Source organism: Poecile atricapillus, chromosome 3, assembly GCF_030490865.1.
Source record: "Poecile atricapillus isolate bPoeAtr1 chromosome 3, bPoeAtr1.hap1, whole genome shotgun sequence".
In the NCBI taxonomy this organism is placed as follows: domain Eukaryota; kingdom Metazoa; phylum Chordata; class Aves; order Passeriformes; family Paridae; genus Poecile; species Poecile atricapillus.
This window is the reverse complement of record NC_081251.1, coordinates 60,955,116-60,971,814: the sequence shown is the minus strand read 5'-3', so window position 1 is coordinate 60,971,814 and position 16,699 is coordinate 60,955,116. Positions and strand designations below refer to the sequence as shown.

Here is a 16,699-nt window from a genome sequence, read left to right as displayed (position 1 = left end):
GGGATGACAGAACACAAGAGAGAAAGGAGAAAGAAAAGCCTACACCTAATACACCCAAAATATATCTGATCTTTTCCTGGATATTCTTCAATTACTTTTTGTGGTCATGCTCCCTTGTAACCCTGATGTTATAAGCCTAAAGGAATATTAAAAAACATTATTTTTCTTGTGATGTATAAAATCAAAGCAGAAAAGGCCAAATACTCCACACAATCTTGGCATTTACTGAATCTATTCTTCACAACTTGCTGCAAGACTGCAAATTTACTCAGGTCATAAAACAATCTTCAGTTTGAGAAGGATACATGGAATTTCTCACAGCATCATCTCAGAGGACTAAAAACCCACCTGCCTGCTCTCCAACATCAGGTAGGATTTTCTGTGAAAACGAGGTCTAAAGCATAATTTTCGGCAGGACTCCAGGTTCATTTCAGAAATAATAGTTTCCTCCCTAGAATAGTTTTCCAAACATAAAAGGGCCATAAATCTATTAAGTACACACTTCCCAAACCTGCAAGGGGATATCCTGACCTCTGATTTTCCTCAGTTTTGCCAACCAGCAATATAATGAAGCCAACAAAAAATGAAAAATACAAACCAGTCAATTTGCACCTGTCTTTTAAAACATTCTCCAGTACAGTACAAGAGTCGAAACACATGCCAATTTTCAGTGCTGCCAGCTTGGAAAGTTTGGGGGAGGACAACGGAGGCAAGCAATGGAATTTCTGAGGAGGGGCAGGAGTAGCTAAAAGGAGAGGTCCTTGCTGAGCAGCCCTACTTGCTTTGCTCATGCACAGGCTCAGTCTGTTCTCAGCAGGGACTCTTGGGTGTTTGCTTCTATTAAGCACCACTTGCTGAGCACAAAACAGAGAGACAACCCTGTGCAAAGAACAAGGTGGCTCTGCTAACCTGTCCTGCATAAAGCAAATCTTTGCCAACATGGCCTGTAAAACACACATGTATACAGACTCCAGATAACTAATGTTACTTCTATAATTAAAACAACATCTTCCCTAAGTGGCTATATAAACCTTGTTTATTTTGATTGGACTCGTCTCAAAAGACAAGTTATATTACAGTTCGCCAAGAAACACGCAGAAACTCTTCATCACTGTTCTGTGAAAGAAACTAACAAGCAAGTGTAATCTGTCCCTTTGATGTACATACCAAAACTAAATCCACTTACTTTCCTAAAGGTGTATTTGGATATAAGATTCAAATATGATTTCTAATAATGTCCAGTAATAATGAATTGTTTATTACCTGGTGCCTGGCTTTAACACTCAAATGCAAAAAGCATTACTAAGAAACAATATTCAGAAGAAGAGAAAAAAAAAAGGAGTGCACAAAGAAATAAAACAGACACTGATTTTCTCCTTGGTACTTTTCCACACCCCCAAAAGACACTATAAGATTCAGAGATTAAATACTTTATCAGCAAGGATGCAAGCATTTAACACATTTTTTCTATTTTAGGCAAAGCAATGAACAAGTACCAGAAGTACCCAAAAATGGGGTCACCCAAGGTAGAAGAAGAATAAAAGCCTACAGAGATTGCATGAGCTGTAGATTCAAGTTATTCCTTAAGTTCTTAAATCTTTCTTTCATCCATCTTGAAAAACAACGAAACACCAAAAGCTTAAAGTATTTACATTAGGATTTTTAGATGTGCCAGTTAAAACAGCTATAAGGAGCAATGCAAATATATAAACAAACATGAATGCTAGACAAAATTATCTACAGAGAATTAAAATAGTCTCAAACATATTTAAGATTTTTCTAAAGATTTTATAACTCATCTACTCCCACAAAAAATCTTCATGTTTTAGGTGATAAAACATGCAGGTTTATTGTTCCAAGAAGGAAACTACCTGACTTTGTCCCAGGGTGACCAAAGGGAAGGGTACTGACCTGTCTCATTCTGAAATTCTCTTCAGTTGACTTAGTGGATTAATTCTGCCTACCCTGATATCAACTGAAGACAGATCACCCAACCCCAGCAATGTGGCCCCGAAGTTAAACTGCAGCTACAATCAAGTCACAGCAAATTTCCCACTGATTTCCCCTTATCTTCAGCCCTATTTTGAGCTGTGGGAAACACACTCCCTATTTTTAAAAAAGCATACTCCAATGCCTCCCTTGCTTCCTTTGAGCAAGTCCAAATTTATGGACAAATGATAGCATCTTCTCAGAATCTCATATCAGGATTTTAAAAAAATATAGAAAAAAGTATCTGAGTTCCCTCAGAAGTATTAGGAAATACAGTTACAATATGGTTACAAAAATCATATAGTGTATGTGCATGATGGGTCAGGACATCATTTCAACTGTTTAAGAGTCAACTATTCTCTGATTAATATTATTAACAAAAATCTACTATGACTATAATATTAACAGTCAATTATTCCTTACCTAAACTTTAAAACCCTCCTGGCACAGTCATTATATGGCAGCTGTTGAAAAGAGTAATGCAGAAGCCTTTTCTTAAAGCAAGATGCTTATTTTACTTCAAATGTAAATAAACTCATGTCTCCTGTTGCCATGTAAAATGAGCTGTTCCTAAGTAAATGATTTTGTACCTTTCTAGTGAAGCAGCGAACGGCTCTCTGTTCTCTGCTCCTGATCACCAAAATCTATTTCCTGCCAAACTCCAGTGCAGACTGACAGCTAATTCTGCTAGCAAACCAAGCTCCCAATAATAAGATAACTGCTTCTTTTAACAACAACCTTTTGCAGAACACCAGCACAGAGGGCTTGCATGTTTTCCTCTCTCATGCCCCCACTTCCAAGCAGAACAACAAATGTGATTACAGCTATTAAATATTCCAGCTAAATGACAATTGTTTAGCACTAACAAAAATACATTTCATTTGCCATAATACATCGATCATTCTCACAAACTTTCTGTACAAAGGTTGTCTGCATCTTCCTCTAGTTTGTACGTATAAATTAGCATTTACTGAACATCATTTCATGGTAATTCAACAAATGAAAATGTTGACCCAGTCTCATTTCCAAGCCATCTCTCACCAGCTGAAAGATCAGTTCTTTTCCCTTTTCAACCTATTTTTTATGCACTGTTTCAAAGAATGATGGAAGCTACTGAAATGTTTCTATTTACCATAATAATGCAATTCTATTACTTTAGGGATTTTCTTTGGTAAACAATCTCAGATGACCAGCATTAAGATGAAGAGCTAAACTATCATAAGGACCACAAACTTATGTCGAATTTGATTCTGTGATTATCTGTAATCTGTGCTCACCTCCCTCTATAGAGTGAATTACACTCAACAGAAGGGATAATTCTAAAGGAGACAATACAACATAAAGCCTTATCCTGCCATGAACTAAAGTAGCAGCCTTTTTTCAATTTAGTCAATGAGGCTTAGTATACCCAAAAGAAAGAACCATGCTAAACATTTTCCTACAGTCTGCACAAGCACAGTACTTAGCATTTTTCTAAATCTGAAATTTAAAAATCCTATTACTTTACATGACAAAGAGCAGCAACTTTTCTTTGCAGTTATTAACACTTGACTATCAAAAGACCCATTCTTAAAGATGACCTTACATGAAAGACAACTAGCTATGACTTCTTGTTCTTTTTTCTCATTCAAACTTTACATTCTCCAGGAAGCAACAGCTCTACTTTACTGATTTTTTTTTTCCTAGAGGTTTACAGAAGTTCAACAGGATAGCAGATCTCCCATTCAAATAAAATGTTATAGAGGAATTATTTTAATTAAAATATTTATGTTTTTTACAGAACAAGAAGTTGGGAAAAATAATCATTTAGAATTTCAACATTTCTGCTTTTCAGGAATTAACAAAATAGGTCCATAATCTGCTAGTGACAGCTCCAAATAAATGCCCAGTAAAAAAAACCAAACCAAAATAAATGAAACAAGTAAACAAAAACCCAAATAGAACAAAACACACACACACACACCACGAAAGCCATACCAAAACCAAAAGAAAAACAAATGCCTCCAAAACCCCCAAGGTAAATCAAACAAAAATCTGGAAAAACGTACTTCTGAAGCACACGCTGATCAAAGCTTCACACTCCCTTCTTATGTGTGTGCATCAAATGCATCTATCAATCTTTAAGAAAAAGCAACACATTCACTATTTTGTCCTCTGCTGGTTGTTTTTGAGATTCAATCACATTGATTCATTCTCTGTTCTTGCAAAATAAATAGCCTAAGAACTGAAAATGGTGCTTATTTTCTGTGTCTGCTCTCTTTAACAAGACTAACATCAATTGCATTAACACCTACTCAGGAGCAAAAAACTGTAACGCAATTTAGTACCATCTAGGTGGTGAGGGCAATTATACACACAGAGGACTAAAAAGGTAATCACTTGACCAGTACTCAGCCATATATATACACAGCATTTTAAATTAATCATTCAGAGTTAAATATGACAGTAAGCTTCACTTTCTTGGCATACTTCAATCTTTTAGAATTAGAATGACTTCAGAAGGTAACACACACAACCAGCCATCCAGGAGTAAACGTGTGTTTGCTAGCTTTAAAACTCTATCTGGCAAGCCAACAGCCAACTGATTTCCTTGGCATAAACTCAACATTTCCAACCTGGTACATTACCCAATACGGGCACTGTAAGCCCTTTCCTAAATTATGTAATCACGCTGCTGCTGCTATAGTTCTGGTTTATTTGCACTTTCCATTACAATAAATTCTTGCTACATATTCCTAGAGGTTTTACAACTTTGTTCCTTACAACTCAAAATAATCTGTATATCAAAAAAAGGGAGGAAATGGAATGAGTACTTCTCTGAATATCTACAGCTCCATTCTTAAAACAGTGAGGACACTGATAACATTTGGTTTTGAAGTCTGCAAATCAAGAACATGAAAATAAGTTAAAGGGACAAGTGATTAGGACCCTTTAATCTCAGTATTTCTATAGAAAAAAAAATAAAAAGAAAAAGAATAGACTGAGGCTCAGGCCTCATAACTTTGCAGCAAGAAGGCTCAAGGCACTAAGGCAACTGCATGATCAGCACTGAAATGTTCCATTTTAAATAGCTATTAGGAATGGCTGTTGTACATATCCATGCAAATATCTTTCATAAAGAATTTACTATGCATTATAGCAACACGATCCTATTTACACAATAAGTTGTTGTTCCAGTCCATCAAGTACACAAGGAATTTTAATGCATGCTAAAAAAAAATCAATTAGGCAATGATCATCTGATTAAACAGGCACATCACACCATTCAGTTCTTTCAAACATTTTCATAAATCCAAGCCTTCAAACTTTGATGAAAACTTTAAAAACCTGTAAGTAAATATTTCAAGTATATGATTTTTAAGCTTAATGAAATTCATCACAAAATAAAATACTGCATGCTATTATCATGAAAAAGCAACACCACTGGTGAGAAAAAAAGCCCCTTATTTTGACTGGTATTCTGAGGTCTTTTTAGCAAACATGTCTTTACAAAGCAGCAGTAGGTTTTCCTACAGCACACAGCACTAAAGCACTTTGAGAGGGTAATCGAACTAAAGCCAGAAGGAACCGATCATGGCATCATCACTTTCTTGACTGAGGTCCAAAAATGGTGTGAGGCAAAAAATAAGTTAAACGAAAAGCAAGTTATTGTCTTTATAATCAGATCTTATTACTCAGATAGTATTTCACTCATAGTGAGATGTATTGCAAAATCAAGCCTGAAGTTTTCAGGTGCTAGCTATCCTTGCATATTGGGATTTTCAATTTTGACATCATCTCTTTGTAATTCTAATTGATATCTAAGATTAAAACCTGCAAGTTAAATCTGAAAAAATATTTTTCTGCTTTTTGGTTTTACATACATTCCCTGGGTAAGAAGTGTTAATAATCCAAAAATTACATTTACCCCATGCAAACCAGGAGAGAGAGTTCATGAGATTATGAGATAGCAATATTAAGACTTAAATGCAAGAACAGTATTTTAAAGCCTTGCTGCAACTTGTGTTTCATTCATGAAGACTGACAGTACAGGCACTCTTGCTCCCAGCTTTCCCTTGCCTTCTTCCCCTCTTCTCCCAGTGAAGGGGAATGGAAAGAAACTAAATCCCAAGTTTCCTAACAACATAAAAATCTCTAAGTAATTAATTTTCCATATTAATGCATCCTGGTAAGTGATATGTCAAGTCTGCAATCCTATAAATAAAGCATATGACTCTTTTTGTATCACCTTCCTTTCTCATACCTTCCCTCTTATACAGGTGTCAAATCCATGCAAATGCCTTATGTATCTATTTGACTCACACTGAGTTAACTGGACATGCCCTTAAAATCTTACAAAATGCTGCACCAGTCTTCAAACTGCTTAGCACTTTGTCCCAGGAGGCTATCACCCATCTTCACCTAACAAATTGTACCTCTGTTGTTAACTGTCAGAAAAGAAAGAGAAAATCCATTTACCATTTACTTCTATCACAATCAACCTGCCTTGGCTATATGGCCATTTCTATATCTAGACCCCTTTATCTTTAGCTGCATTAGCGTAAAGATATAGCCTGGATTTCAAATTGTGCCCCGTATGTAAGGCTCAGTGTGTTGTGCTGGGTCTCATCATCAATATGAGATGAGTTCCAAACTCACTTAGGAAATCTGCTTTCTCTCCTCAGTCCTTTGCAGAATAAATCCCCCATACCTTCCACAGTCACTTCAACATCCTGCAGTTTCCACACGGAATTTTAAGAAAATCTGGGGGTTTATTTGCACCTTCATGTTTGGTGTCAAGCATGCCTAGACCAAACTGCAGTTGTAAGAGAACGTCTGCAACATTTCATAGATACCCCTTTTAAGACTGGTTAGCAGGCTGTGCTTGACACATGCTGCAGATACGTAGGCTGACTACACCTGATAATATTTCATCTTTTTCATCCTCTTTAATCTTTTAGTGCTTATGCCAGAGGCCTCCCTTCCTGAGAGAGAGCTCTTCCACCTCTGGGCTGCAGGCTGGAACACACTATTCTCTGCTGCAATATGACACAGACCAGCTAACTATATCTAGGCAATTATCTTCAATTCTACCACTTTCATTAATTTTAGCTCAATCTTTAGGGTGTTGTTTTTCATCTTTATTTCTTCATTTGCAGCATCCTGCAGCAGAGCCTGCAAGTTAAAATCTGTCAAGTCCCATAGTTCTAACCTTAAGCCACAACACTTGCTGACAAAGAGCCAGACTTAACATTTCAAGGTCTTCTTCAAAATTCAAAAATCTTCACAGTTTAACAAAAAGCCTTCTTGTTTCATCCAAGGAAACAGAGCTGACACCCTCAGCTATCTTTGAGCAACAGCAAACTATAACTTAAAATAAGAACAATCTCCCCCATTGATGCTTCCCACCCTTCCTACAGTGTGGCACTTCCACCCTCATAATCCATCTACTCAATGCTATCTCTGCACAATACTTAAATCTGAGCACGGTATGTGTTTAAGGCCCAGTATTTTTTAACCAATCAAGTTTTTGGAAGTGCCTTGCGCTTTTGATAAATTCAATGTGACACTGTAAAGCAGTCCAATTTCCAGAAAGTGCTGAGATTCATCTTCTGAAACTTCTGGCAATATTATATATTTTATATATATATATGATATCTAAAGTAGGTACGTGCTACACAGTCTTAACAAGCGCAGCTAGGCTCTCCTTATTTAATATTCATGTCACAGGAATAAAAATCCAGCCAGGAATCAAACTGTGGCATCCTGTGCCAAAGACAACTTACCACTCAGCTGGTAAGTTGGCAATTCAATTTACAAACCTGCATTCCTGCATTTTAATCCTTTGTAGAAAGGTGGTAATATATGAGCAATATGAAAAGAACTGGATTCAGATCATTAGAGGTTCACAAACCAAACACACGAAGCTTTGGAGGCTGTCCAAAACAAAATCATGCCTAGGTGGTGATGTCCGTTCAATAAAAATTCAATGTCATAATTATCCTGTCCCTTTTTCCCCGAAGAGCTCTGGTGCTCGGGCCGGTGCTGTCGCTCAGCCACTTACGGCAGCGCTGCGAGGAGACGGATGGGGCCGGCAGCCAATGGTGCTGCCAGGTCACTGCCTGCTGACGGGTAATTTACAATTACCAAGCAATTAGCAAATGCACTGAAAATTCAACACTCATCTCCACGTAACACAGAGTAACTCTTATTTAAATGAAAAATGTCTTTTAATAACTTCACTTTGGTTACAGATACACAGAAAAATAAGGCCTTCTTTATTCGATATCTCCTCCCTTTTGCAAATGACAAAATGCTTTGCTGCCTGAATCTAGCAACCAAATCTAATGTTTGGCATCTCTAAACTAAATAATCCCTTCCTTATCAGTAAATATCTATTTAACAACAGGAAAGAATAAAAATTAATATCATGGTACTAATGATATTATAATATATTTGAAACTGTTATTTAATTAACTGCCTGATTAACATCTTGTCCTACTGGATGGGTAGTAACAAGAATTGGCCAGGCACCTATCTGCCAGGAGTCCAAAATTTTATTTTTGCTTTCTATATTTAACAATAAACGACATTAAAAAGCTAATCTGTAACTGGGAAGTTGCACAAAACAAATGTTCTTTCCCATTAATGATCAAGTTACTAATCTGTTGTGCTCACAAGGCAGTGTAGAGCTCTCACTGCCTACATTCACATCCCTAATTAAAAAAAAGAAAAAAATTAGCAAAACATTAACTTCTTGATAACCTCGGTTTATCTCTCCCTCTTGAAAACTGCTGTATTTTCTTTAGTACATGGTATGCACACTGAGATTGACCTTCTTAAAAAGGGCAGGAAAAAAGCACAAGAGGTCTCCATCAACAGTGAAATCCAAGTAGATAAAAAGGAGATCCTTACCTTTCTATATACTCTGATACATTCAAAAAAATCCTGACTTTAAAGAGTTGGTAAAAGAAAAAAAATAGGAAAAGCTACAGACTCCTATCAAAACGAGGAGAAAAAAGAAAACCAACCACCACAAGAACAAACAGCTGACATAAATATGTAACGCTTTTGCATGCACTGGACTACAGTAGCCTTGATGTGCTGATGTCAGCTCCAAGTTTTCATCTTACACTTAAGTGCATGTAAGCCCGAGAGAAGAACATAAAAACCTCTAGAAAACCAAGAACAACAGCAAAGAAAAGAACCAAAAAATATGCAGGGCTAAGTGGTGTCAACTGGAAAAAAAAAAAATTCATGGCATTTGACATACTTCTCTCTCCAGAAAGATACCACCAACAAACTAAATCCTGTTTGAACTGTAAAGGATTTCAGAAAACATTCACACTGTGAACACAATTTATTTAGTTTTAAAACAGTCCTTCATCCTCCTTCTGCACAAGAAATACTTATTTCTGAGGTTTTTCTCTTGCACCCTCTGTATTACCGGAACGTCAGGAGGGAAGAGAGGAGGGAAACCAAAGCAACCCAGAAAAATCCTCCACAAACCTGTTGCTGTGGATACTGCATTCCTCCCATGGCTGCCGGGGCTCGGCCCTGCATTCCCACGGGATAGCGCTGGGGGCCGGGAGGGCCGTAGGACTGCCCGGGGTAGGGGCTGCTCTGCTGTGCCTGAGAGTGAGGGTTATTGCCCATGCCGTACAGCTGCGGCCTCTTCATCACCATCGGATCCATCGGACTGCCCTGTTGGCAAACACAAGCAAAGCAATATTTAAGACATGCAAAGAAAAAGGTCAGAATCGTCACGCTTACTGCGGGCGAATCATACGTGTGTTTTCTCAATGCTTTATACATCAAATATTGACTTGATGTACAAACTGGCAAAGTACCATACCCTGGGCTTCTCTGATTAATTAGATGAGGTTTTGAATATTAAGTTTTGGACTTCCATTCCATTAAAAACAACTTAAAAAAATACTTTGCACTCAAACTTGAGGCTGTCTGTTACCTATACAGACTGAAAGGAGAAAAACTGCCCAAAAAATTTCAGCTTAAGAAATAATTAAATATACTGCTGCACACTGATTAGCATCACTGACCTAAACATTAAAACAAAAATAAAATTAAAACACATATATCAAGAGAGACACAAACAGTGGACAAACCATTTAACCTTGAGAAAATGTCTGCTCTCTCACATCAAAAAACAAGAGAAACTGAAAAGAAAAGAAAGTTTCCAAGAAGTGCAATGCATACAGAACACTGCATTTCAGCATTTTCCTGTTGCTTTTGTGCACACTAATAAGTTTCCAGATGAAAAAGCAAGTCATAACCCATATTTTACGTGAAAGTTTATTTGCCTCCTCAATAGACCACAGAAAATCCAAACTGCAACCAGTGATGGAGGGGGAAGGGAGGTAAGGGAGGGAAGTTTTATTTTTAGACTTTTTGGCAGCACTTACCAAGCCCTGTAAGAGTTTCAGGACAGGTGTCAACCATTGTGTAGTATTACTCTCATGTTTTATTCCTGAGAACTAACTGAGCCAGAAAAAATACCATACTTCGTGAAGTGCACCCCTGTATTGTTAATATGACATCCATTTTTTAATTCCTGAGTTCTGGTTGGATTCATGGAAGAATGTGGGGTGAAGCTTTCACAAGGCCTATCACAATCTCATCTTCATGAAAGTGGCACATACCCTCTTCTCCTGCTCCCTCCCCCTCCCTCCCCCCCACAAAAGACCTATTAATTCACCCAGCCAGCCCACCCTCCCACCAGGAGCAAGATTCCCTCCTGCAGCACATTTTGCACATGCTCTCCTGCAGTACGCTGCTGAACAGTTTGATTTTAAAACCTCCTATGTAATATGGCCTCTTCAAGTCCTTTCTGGCTATTACATTGTGATGTAATAGTTCTTATGACATTAACATTTCCCACTCCCATCCCTGTTTCTGCTCATCAATGCTGCTTGTACTACTAACACACTACTTTTTTTGTTCCTATCCAAATATGCCCTTTCCAAAACAGTCACTGCTTAATGAACTATTATTCTTTCCTTACTGCAAATAAAATCCATCAAACCTCATTTTTTTTCCCCGGCTGTCTCCACCATTACCAATACCAATTTTCCAGGAATGTCACCCAAAACTAATAAAGTATTCTGAATATGGGCACACTACACCTGAGAAGATGGAGATGATAACCTCCTCTTACACGACATCTCCATTCACTTCAAAAGAGGACTGCCCTTTTTTGCTTCCATAGCAAATTCCACATTTGCTGCTAATTTTGGTTAAGTATTACTCAGCAATTTTCCCTTTATTGTTTGCCTGCTCTGTAGCCAGATTAGAAGTTTCTATTTTTTGCCACTTAATGTCCCTGGGTAATTTACCATTTATATTTCATACTTTTCAAAATCAATGGTTCCTCAACCACTTCAGATCACCTGATTCAAAACAACATTCTCAATTTTGTTTTTTTTTAGGCCACCATGCACTCTCACCACAGTTTCAAATAAAAAGACGAAGGCTAAGCAGATGACCCTTCTTATAGGGTCCCAGGGGACAACTTACATTTCCTCCTATAGACCACAATACTTTATCTATGTTTATTTCTGTGTTTTAATGTTCTGTGCATCACTTGTCATATTCTTCCTCTCAAAAATAAATCCTTGTTCAAAGAGATTCTTGAGCTTCCTCCATTAGATTCCCGTGAACCAAACAGCACTTTTCATTGCTACCATCTTCTGTTTCAGGGTATAATATCCACGTCTCATCTCCAATAATCACATTTACTTAAATTCAACTTTAATTAATTTTGAGTGTAGTATTTTCTTTTCTGCATCCAATTCTTAAATATAAACAATGCAGACAGCTAGACAGCTAAAACAATCTGACATTTTCCATTATTAAGACTACTTTCAGGTGCATATAAACTTTGCCAAACTTCTAGCATTTAGGCTGAAATTTTCCAGGGCATATGTATGCCTGAGGCTGAAATTCTCTGGAAAATTCAGCAGAAATAGTTCAGCTATGTCTTAGAATGAGGTCACAGAAAAATACATGGTTTATGTTCTCACGTAAAACACTTGAAAATACCTCTTGAATACCATGCTTTGAGGCAGAGAATTTTAATTTCCCAGGGTGACACTGGACATTCATGAAAGGCAAGGCATGTGCCCCTGTCAGAGAGAGCACCTGAATGTCACTGGACTGGAAGCACAGAAGGAATAAACAGGAGCATGTGAGGGGCAGGGCAAGGCTTCTTCAGAGGAGTTACCATGTGTATGGAGGCTGCCTTGAATTTGCCAGACAACAGAAGAGGGACAATGAGTTGAAAAAGCAATGGAGGCAGAAATGAGGCAGAAAGAGCTGAAGGGGAGAGGAGGAAACAAGGTCAGGAGGTGACATGGATACAGGCCAAAGAGCCTCTGTCCTTTGGACTAGTGACCTCCAAGCAGCGGAGCTTCTGTGTGTGTGTGTGTTGGGAGTGTGAGCCTCACTGCCAGGGCATCCTTCCTTCTCTCCTTATCACCAGCCTGCCATCACTACACTTCTCTGTGTTCTCTTCAGGTGAGCCACTCCTCTTTCCCTCAGGTGATATCCCCTCAGTTCAGAAAGGTGGAGGGATGAAGAGCCTCAGATATTGCTGTAAATCCATACAGGGCTGCAGTGTCTCACAGAACACCGGAATCAAGGGGGATGTGGTCACTGGGAAGCAAGGGACCTGGACATACTCAGAACTTATTGAGAACACTGCAAGTCAAGAATCTTGATCAAGGACTGGAGGTACTTGAATATGAGAGGGCTAGACTAGGAGAGCAGTGACAAATTACTGGGACAATCCACAGGTACCCACTGTAGCTGTCACTGCTGCCTGTTCTCTCCTCTCTCCGAAGACCTCAGGAAAAGAACAAACAGTAGAGTGTTCTATGATCTCTGTTCCTCACCAAGTCTGTCTTGACTTGGTGAGGAAGCATTTCTCATCCTATGCATCAGTTGGTCCTTATGGGGGGTGGCAAGTCACCACTGCTATTCCTGACTCCCTTCAGGTTAGATCCCAACCCTCCATGTGGTGCAGCTAAAGGTGAAGACATTTACCAGTGACTCAGTGGCTGTCAACATATTTCTGGGAGGCAAAACAAAACCAAAGAGCCAGCTCTCCCCCAGGCTTAAGATTATTACTGCAGAAGTTGAGAGCACTTGGAATTAAGTTTGCCCTTGCAACATTAAGCGTGTCTCCTTCACAAACATAGTTGTCTTTAATCCCTCAGTCACACTTCCATCCTCACATGCAGCAGATCTGCCTCCTCCAGGTATCCACCCAGCACAGGGCAGAGAAGGGGTCATTGTGAGCTACTGGAGCAAGGGTTTCACTTACCATACAGGTAGTGAATGAAGGAGACAATTGTCTTACCATCTAAACTAGCTCTGTGTTGCTCAGGCAGAAATGGACTCTACCTCTGCACCTGCCACAGTTTTTCACTAAACCAAAAAAAATTTCAAAATTTACCAATTTAATGCATCCTAACTTGAAATCACAGGGCTTAAACTGCAGGAAATACTTTGTATGTACAACCGCAACAACTTTTGAATTTGAAGATAGATGTGCTCTGAAAGTGTTTCCAGAAACTGTGTTTCAAAAGATTTCATCTACAGACATCAAAACCAGGCCAAACTTCCTACAACAATGCCTCAGTTTCCCTTGTGTGAAAAAAAAAGGGAAAAAATGAAAAAAAAGGGAAAACATTTCCAACCCTAAAAATGAACAAAAAAGCCCCATCATTTCTTCAACAAGAACCAATTTTAGAATTTAATATGTCCACAATCAATACCACTGAAAACTCTCTAATAAAAAGACAAAATTTGTGTTCAGAACAGTGTATGGTGAGAAAGACCTGGAGTCATAGACTTAACAGAAAGAAAAAAGAGCTGCTCATCAAGTACTGTCCCCCTTACAGTGAAGGTAAAAATTTCAATATAACTTTTTCCAGCTTTAATGCATGCACAGTTTTTAGCTTTATCATTCTTGTAGATGTACTGATTTCATTCTTATAGCAAAACTTTCTCTCATCCATGACATTTTAAAAACTTATTAAAAGAAGCTGTTAATTGAGACATACATATTATAATCTTATCTGAAGGTTACTTTAACATTTATTAAGTTCCAATACTTTCTTTAACATCAGTTCCAACAGTTTTCAAAGGTAAGTTTTCAGTGACAGGATGATTACGAGAAGTATCAACCTCTTTATGCCATAGGGATCATAACCCAACCCTGTCCACTAGTGTGCTCTAACATTTACCAAAAACGACAACATTGCTCTAACTGCATCACATTCCTCCAAAACCCAGTGTGCATGTTTGACTACAAATGGATGATGTATTTTCATGTCTTCCATGCCTTTACATAATCATATCACATGCCGGAGTGCGAAGTCTTAATTACTTATTAAATTTTATTTTAGTGTCATTGTAGTAATCGATATCCATTTGTTTCTTTTCCTGCCTTTACAGAACAGTCCAATTTTTCTTTAGTGCTATTTTACTCCTAATACACATTAGCATTTTGCCAGTTTATCTAGTGTTTGCGCATGCTATTTTTTACCGCCATATTCTTCCAGGCAAACCTAGATGGATTCTGCCTTTTGCTTCTGACTCCACACCTCCTCTTCAACTTGCTGCATTTCATTAAAACTTTGAGTAGATCTGCAGCTCCTCAAGATACCTTGAACAGTCTTGTTCTTTGCTTCAGACCACAGAAATACTATCATTTATAACCCCTTTATTATAGTGCCTATCTCTTGTCAGTATCAGATTCATTTGCACATGTACTATCAGGCTTTGTGAGAACAGAGTATTTCATAAGAGTTTCTGCCTATTATGTGCTTCATGAGCACCTTAAAACATCCAGTGGAAGGTTTGCTTATGATTTCAACAGGGCCAAGGTTTCATTCCCAGTCTTTAGATTGACAATACAACCACATTAAGGCAGGACCCTGAAAAGCCTACACTACTTACAAACAGTATCTCTGTAAAAAAGTACTGACAACCTTTTCCTCTTACTTGCTCCTTTCTTCAATGATTTGTGAAGAATACATAGACCTGACATTCCTACTATATGCAGAAGTGAAAAAAATTAATATTCTACACCCACTTGTAAACTCAGTATCAGCATCACTTCTGCTCTCCTCCCATTCAAAACAATCAAATAAATCACCTCACCCTGAAGTACCTGGAGATTCAATTTTGTCTTTCCTAAGTGAGAGAAAAATACACTACGATTTTCTTCAGTCATTTAGCCAGTGTTTTCCCAGTTACCTCATCTACACTCAGATCTGAGGCAGCCTGCACAAGAGAATAACTTAAGAAGCAGTCTGACCAAAACCAGCTCTTATTTTAAGGCATTATTGATGTTATGCACACGTTATATGTATACATCCACTGTTAAGTTATCAACTAGTGTTTCACTTCTAACAACGAAATGTTTATGAATATAAACATTATATTTATGAATATAAACAATACCAGTCACTGTCCCAAAATACAACTAACATTTCTATTTAAAGATACCACAAAGACCCCCCACTACTGAAATCTCAAGAGGGAGAAGTGGGAGACACTTTAATAAGGTCACAATGGGATTTAGATGTGAATCCATTCCATTTCTCTTTTCTACAAAGCAATGCAATTCACTAGAAGACAAGAGTATTTACATGAGAGATTTATTTATAACTACTTTTCAAGTGAAAGTGTGCTTTTTTGTTTGTTTAAACAAAAAAAAATTGAAAGAGGCATTGGTTTGGCTGACAACAGCAAAAGCCACTATAAGCCACAGAGCATCTCAAGTAATGCTCCATCATTTGCACATGTAACAAAACATGAACTCAACAAGTAGGCTTCCCCTCAAACTCCTAGAGCTATGAATACAATAACTCTTTGTTTATTCATTGATCTGCAGCCAAAGCTTCTGTCTCCATATTTTTAAAAGGGGGGGGGGGGGGGGGGGGGGGAAGAGAAAACCCATGTCTGTATTAAAACCAAAGCCTTGAAACCTCATAATAAATAAGGACAGCTGACAATCAGTTACCGACATTCCAAGGAAGATGGGCATGGAGCTCTGATCTCTATGTCACGCACCAAGTCACAAATTTATCGCTAAAGATAATCAGAAGTATTCACTATAATACAATGACACAGCTGGCGTGAGGATGGAACTGCAGAAAAGATAATCCACTCCTAGATAATGTCATCATTTGTATGAACATGTACAAGGACGCCTCAGCCAACGTTTTTATGTGACAAAAGAGGGAGTATCAAAACAACTCTCATCACGTGGGTTTCAATATCCATTTAAGAAAGTTGCAAGCAACTATTAAAAAAGTATGAATGTACAGCATTAAATTCTGACATTAATAATAAAGTCTGAGAGGTGACTAGGAAACATGCTTCCTAGTTTTTTTTCTACTGTCTGTTTTACTAAAAAATTAATTTAAAAAGGCAGTTGCACAAATACAATAAGTAATAAGCAAAAACAAAAAGCTCGGTTCAACATAAGCCTATGATGAAAGAAAATCCAGTAAATGAAGAAGCATACACTAGCAGAGTTTTAATATAGCCATTTTCCTTGTCTTAAAGGCTCTGCATACTGTCTGATTTCAGCTGCAGGGAGACATCAGAAAGATTATTTCCCACTTAAAACAGAAAGTAAGTAATTAACAAGGAAAGAAAGAAAAAAAAATCAAAGCTGTCCCCCACAAAGAATCAACTA

The 16,699-nt window shown here is 37.9% G+C and overlaps 1 protein-coding gene across 4 annotated transcripts in view; it reads right to left on the bottom strand.

Annotated features, from left to right (window-relative positions):
• Positions 1-16,699, bottom strand: part of ARID1B (AT-rich interaction domain 1B) — a 326,155-nt gene that overhangs the window by 283,659 nt on the left and 25,797 nt on the right. For all 4 annotated transcript variants that reach the window (XM_058834007.1, XM_058834006.1, XM_058834008.1 and 1 more), the window contains exon 3: positions 9,478-9,672. In XM_058834007.1, the coding sequence (XP_058689990.1) occupies positions 9,478-9,672 (195 nt within the window). The remainder of the gene's footprint in view (positions 1-9,477; positions 9,673-16,699) is intronic.